This window comes from Malurus melanocephalus, unplaced genomic scaffold (assembly GCF_030028575.1).
Source record: "Malurus melanocephalus ecotype Western Australia unplaced genomic scaffold, MMel_1.1 scaffold_608, whole genome shotgun sequence".
Lineage (NCBI taxonomy): Eukaryota > Metazoa > Chordata > Aves > Passeriformes > Maluridae > Malurus > Malurus melanocephalus.
The window spans coordinates 327,153-333,476 of NW_026623840.1; the positions used below are offsets into that span (position 1 = coordinate 327,153).

Consider the following 6,324-nt stretch of genomic DNA (forward strand, 5'->3'; position numbering starts at 1 on the left):
CGCCGCGGCCGCCCCCCTCACACCGACGGCGGAACATCCTCCAAGGAGAGCGGCGGGGATCGCGCCCTCCCCCTCGGCAGGAGTATTTTTCCTTTTATCCAAAACGGGTTGGAAATATTCAGAGCAAGCTACGGCAATGAAATGCCACCATTGACAAATCCAGTTCTGATTCCAGCTGGAGAACGAACCCTTCCGCTGCTCGCAAACCCTTTTGTCGTTCCCACGAGGTGGCACTTGGTAGCAGGGACAACTCCAAACGTGCTGTCGTCTGCATTCTGAAAATATCTGAGCAGCCAAACTCTATTTAAAAAAAAAAAAAAAAAAAAAAAAAAAAAAAAAAAAAAAAAGACTAACTTACTGTAATGTGTAGAAATTGCCTAGAAATTACCTTTTCTCTTGCTGACTGAGGTGTGCTCACTTCCATGACTTGAAGCAGCTCCCGTAGCTCAGGTTTCTGTCATGGGACCTGTGAGGGGGTGATGTGACCATTTCTTTTATCTAAGGGAAGAAAATTTTCTGGAGTGCTTTCTTTTGGAGATTCCCTGATGAGCCAARGTAGTCCTTAGTCAACATTTGGTTGTAGATAAGCGTGCAATATCAGCTGTGAAAGAAAGCTGTTGGCTCCTGATTGCCCGTGCAATTTAGACCGTTCAGGACCCACGATGTCCTGATGGCCTGAGTCAGGTTTCAGAATGGAAGCCTGGATAATTTAGGTGTGAAAAATCCAAGCTGATCATAGAAATGCCATCTTTAAATGAGTTGGAGGTGGCAAGTGTTGTTCTAGTAATGGTTGGGGCTGGATACATTTATGTGAGTGTACAAAAATGTACGAATATTTACATTATGTGTGTGTGTGTGTGTTTCTGTTTCTACAGATTTATGTATTTATACACACAGGGGTTTTCAGAGGCTTCTTAATAAGAATGTTTTTAACTACAGACTTTTGCACTTTAGTGGCTTTGCGAATTTGGAAAGCTGATAGGGAGAGTCAGCCAAAAGGTGATAGTAAAAATTGGGGATTTTCTGCTCTGGTTCTTGCGGTTAATTTGCTTATCTCCTGAAAAAACGAAGTGTGCATGCTTTACTGGATCGTCCTGTGGGCAGTCTCGTTTCTCGTTCTGGGTAAGACTGGGTGGAAGTTTCTTGAACTGGAAAGCAGGGAGCTGTTCCTTGCAGTTGATAACGTGCAGATCATTAACAACTGGCCTCGGAAATGCCACGCTGTCACTTTCACCAGTGTTCCCAGTGCARTGGGTTATGAGGAAATGTGCAGCTGCTGATCCTGAGGACACCTCACGTAAAGTGTGACCGAGCAGGGGTTTGGGATAATGCAGAAGTGGCATGGGTGAGGACAGCAGCAGGAGGAACTGGAAGCTCTGCTCCTCTGTTATCAGGCCAGCGCCAGCGTGTCCCTGGTCCTTATCAGCCCWGGCAGAGCCGGGTTCTGACGTGCTGAGTCTCCGCAGGTCGTGCCATAGGGTGCTGTAGGGGCTGCCCCCGCTGCCTCCTGCTTGCATTAAAGAGGGGCTGCGAAGGACCTTGTGACACATGGGASCAAGGCAGGGCAGGGGCGATAGACACCTTGAAGAGAGTCGATGCTGGACTTCATCTTCCTCAGCCTCCATTATGTCCTCTGCTTCCTCATCTCCATTGCAATCTGGCGTGGAGCAAAGGTACCGTGCAGCTCTTCGTGGCTCAGCATCCCCTGCAGCCAGAGATCCCACTGCCCCTGGTTCTCCTTTCTGTTTTTATAAAGACCTGGTTTAATCTTATTTTTCTGAGGAAGCGAGGTTGTACTGGGAATCTGGGGAGAACTGGAACTCAGTAGCTAATTGTAAGTTAATTTAATGGGAAGGTTGCTGTTGTGATAAAACTGCTCATAGTCACTTAGTGAGAGGGAGAGTCTGTTGTGTTTGAAATGTGTAAGAGGAGGAAGGGAAAGGCAGACACATTTGCTGAAGGTGTCAGGTGGTATACAGCTTCTCAATAAATAATTTTTTTCCCTTTTGCAGGATTAATTTTTCATTAACTTAAATCACTTGCTGTTTCTAGCCATAGYATTATATAAAGTGTATTACATTTACATATAAATGCTACCTATTGCATACCTGAATTGTATTGTATTTTACACTTGCCRTCCTTGTATTTGTTTGCACAGAGGTCTTGACAGGTGAAGGTGGCTTAGGTGCAGATGAAAGGAATAGTGTGATTGAGAGCTTATCTTGTCTCAGCCTCAGGTATCAGGTTTCCTACACTGGTTCTCCTTGTCTTGGTTCWGTTAGTGAGCAGTTGACTGAACATTATCACCAAATCCTTGTGTTTTTCTATGTCTGCATGTTTATAGTCTTCCACTGAAACCTCTCCTTCCTTCTACCCACTGAAATCCAAATGTGAATTGCTTTATAAGTGACTTTTTAATTTATTTGTGTGTGTSTTCTAAGGCTGTGGATTCGCACAGCTCAAGCACAGGAGGAGCTGAGATGGGGCCAGATGGTCTTGTATTCATTGGCAAAGAAGAGGACATAAAGAAGTCCCAAAGAATAACAGCCAAAATCGATGGCAGAGAAATTGTTGTTTTCTACCATGAGGGGAAATTTCATGCTCTGGACTCTCGGTGCTACCGTAAGATATTTGCCTGTGTGATCTCAGTTTTGCTAGAATTAYGCATAAAATCTGTTGCAATAATTAATATGATGTTTCGCCTTGTTTCAGATGAAGGAGGCCCTTTATGCAATGGAGAAATAGAGGTATGTAAGCAAAATAAAAATAATGCAGTGACATAGAGTCATGTCAAAACTAATGGAATTTTTCTGAGGTTTTTATCTGAACGTAATTTTGAAAAAAACACAGTCGTAGGCATATAACAGCCAAATTACCAAGCATACCTTTTGTCCTAAAAGATGATGTGATCTTTCCTTCTTCTTCCTGCAGGATATTGATGGACAAGCCTGTATTGTTTGTCCTTGGCATAAGTTTAAAATTACCTTGGAAACAGGAGAAGGATTGTATGAAGGAATAAACCCTCTGGAGCCATCACCAACACCAAAGTGGCAATCAAAAGGAGTCAAACAAAGGATTCATAAGCTTACAATAGACAATGGAAACATTTATGCAAGTCCTCCAGATTTGTCTGTGAACTTTGACTCTGATTATTATGCTGAAAAGTACAAAAAGGGKGGTGAATTAGCCATAGGAAAACCAAGCAACTTAGAAGGCACAGAGTAGGTYATGGCCAGAAAGCAGAATCTGGGGAATTCACCAGTGAAGAACCTTCGCTAGGAAATAAAAATGTACTTTGCCAGGAAGATTGTCTCCAAATTAAATTCTAGTGTTCATGTTATGTTAAAGCACTGAAATACATGGAATTGATTACAATAAGAAGCCCTCCATTGTCAGAAATGTGGCTGCTCTTGTGCCAAGGATTTTTTTGCACTTGCRTTTCAAAAAGTCTTATTCACAGCAGAGTGGCTCATAATATTTGATATTTTGCTAGGACTATTTTAAATTTTAAGAGGGGATATAGTGTATTACGGCTTATAAAACTTACTACATCAAGGCAGATAGTCAGGTGTAAAGGTTATCTTTATATATTTAACAGTTTATATTGCCTTCACTAAAAATGACATGGAAGTTTCTGACTTTTTAGCTATTGTGTGGKCTCTAGGTGTTTATCAAATGCAAAAAGGAAAGCACAAAACTTCAGCATATTTTAGTGCACTCTTTTATGCCTATTAGTGCATTACTACCTTGAGTATATAGAGGTATTAATTTTCCTTCTCCTCACTGAGCTCCTCTTGTTAGTTCATTAAATCATGTGCCAAGGATTTGTTGTGCTTGTCTTGTTCTTCCTGATCCTGTTGGTTAAAGAGGGAGCTGTTTGGTGCGATATGTGATGTAGTAGCCCTTGTTTGCTTTCTTGCTTTTATTTATTGTAATCACATTTTTATACATTCATTCAGGAAAAAAATCCTTCTGTGCAGAGGCAAAGATTGTGCTTTTCTGTGTGTGTTCACTGTACAATATGAGACCTGCCCCACAAATCCCTTCCAAGGAAGTTTCTCCCTGAGCTCTSATGCACTCCAGGACACTGTGGGTTTTTCTGTCCAGCCCATGGGGTCTGGAGTGCGGAGACACCCAGTCTTCACTGAGCATCACAGAATCACTGAGGATGGGAAACACCTCTGAGACCATCGAGACTGACTGTTAAATCAGCACTGCCGAGGCCACTACTGTGCATCTTTTAAATACATCATCCTACAAGGCTGCAATTCTTCAGCATGGGGTTTGTTTTTTTGGTTTTTTTTTGTTTTTTTTGGGTTTTTTTTTTGTGTGTGTGATTTGTTGCTTTTTTGCAAAGTTCACTCGTAGTCAGGTTCAGTTTGAAATGCCTGCTCTTCAGTTGTAAGTTTCTCTCTTGTGAAGCAGGTTGTCTTGCTGTCAGTGTGTCACAGGTAACACAGCCTGTGTCAACACAGTATTTGTTAATACAAATGGGTTTAGAAGTGAAGCAGAGGGACGAGTCAAAGTGAAATTTGTGCMCCACTGATCACAACCAAGAAAGCAAAGCACACAATCAATTTTACCACATCTAAAGTGAGAGAGCCATCTCTGATCGAGCCTCCTTGACATGGATTTTGTAGTCCAYGGAGGGGAGGGGGGGAAGTGGCACCTTGAAAGTGCTGTTGAGCTGACATCTCAGTTTTGTGTTTTAGAAGAAGTACAGCACAGAAATGCTTTTCTTGGCATCCTCTTCTTCYTTCTCCTCCCCCTCTTCTTCGTTCTCCTCCTCTGCCTCTCGCTGACCACTCAGCCAGCCAGTGCCAGTGGTCAGATGCCAATGCCTGCCTTCTGTCAGATGAATCACATCTTGATTATCTGCTAGAAATGCTATTATGTACTGACCAGTTCCCTGATCTGTTGTGGGGCATTATTATTATTTATTTGCTCTTAAATTAATATGTCAACTTCTCCTGATGCCATGGCATAGTTGGTAGAAAGGTGGGGCAGGTGCTTTCCTGTCATCCACCCCAGCTGATGCCCCATTTGGCTTGGCTGGTGTTAGGGGGAGGGAGAATTGCTGCCCTTCCCTCTGTCCTTACCCAGCCACCTGCACCTGCGATTAAATATAACCACAGACGTTGTGTCCTAGTGAAAGACATGGATCATATCAAAGAAGAGCATTGCAACATCATCAGATATGCCTGCATTGACCCAGGTGTTTGCTGAGATACTATTTTTATTGACATTTTTTGAAGCAGTGCATTACTAGAAATTGATTTATTTAAATTAATAAAGACGTAGTTTAGTTCAAGAAAGCACTGACTCTGGACAATGTATTGTTGTCTGCATGACATTTAGAAGATTGCCAGGAACAGCATTGAAAGSTTCATGAACATGTTCATACTAGTGGAAGAGTGCTCACGATTTTGCAGARTTGCATTTACTGGCTAAAATTCAGCAAAGTGTTTAATCACGGGGTTACTCTTAATCATATGGAATAACTGTAWCTGCATGTCCAGGCGTAGGTAAATCTTTTTTCTTCAGTACTTCTCAGGCATAATAACTATCTGCAAGCCTTTACAGTTGTTTTGCCTTTTTTTTAAGTGTTCTTTCCCAGGAAGATTGCATTATTTTAAAATCTGAAGTTAGCCCATTAAATTTTGTTCCCCTCAATTTGCCTGTTGATGATCACAGAAGGAACAGAGAATTATTAACTTAGGCAGTTGTGAACAAAGGAGGGAGGGTTGGTGGGCTATTAGGATTTTATTTTATTTCCCCCTTTCCTCTTTTCCCTTTYTCCTTTCTTATTTTCTTTTTTTTTTCCCCCTTTTTTTCCTTTTTATTTTTGAAAGCAAAGAACAAAGCCTTCAGCATATTAAAGTCGCTGCTTTTTWAAAAAAAGCTGGGTAAGGAATGTCCGGGCAGGGGAAAAGAGTAAGTGCTGACCCTCACGAGGGAAGGAGACTAAAGTGGGGGTAAACAGGAAAAGCAGCAAAAGGCACTTTTGGGAGCGAGGACACTGGAGCAGGGTGGGGGGACCGAGAGCCATCCAGGGAAACCCTGGAGAGGTTGGAGGGGGGCTGGGACGTGGCTGTTTGCAGTCAGGGACTGACAGGGGCGCAGGGAGGGAGATCAGGAGTGGGTAAATCAAGGCAGTGTTGCGGAGGAGGCATTTACGGGAAGATGAGGAGACAGAAGGAATGAGTACCTGTGGGCAAGAGATCGGTGAGTCTATGTCTGGGTAATTCCCGCTTCCTAGAGAGACGTGTTAATGGCAGCGATCAACCGAATCATTYCGGAGGAGTGTTTGGTTGGTTTTGAGGG

General features: G+C 42.7%; 1 protein-coding gene across 1 annotated transcript; it reads left to right on the forward strand.

Annotated features, from left to right (window-relative positions):
* Positions 1–1,454: 1,454 nt before the first annotated feature.
* RFESD (Rieske Fe-S domain containing) lies at positions 1,455–4,277 on the forward strand. The gene is made up of 4 exons (XM_057383140.1): positions 1,455–1,673; positions 2,442–2,622; positions 2,713–2,747; positions 2,932–4,277. Exons 1-4 carry the CDS (start codon positions 1,596–1,598, stop codon positions 3,223–3,225), a joined length of 588 nt encoding a protein of 195 aa, XP_057239123.1. The 5' UTR covers positions 1,455–1,595; the 3' UTR covers positions 3,226–4,277.
* The last annotated feature ends 2,047 nt before the right edge of the window (positions 4,278–6,324 follow it).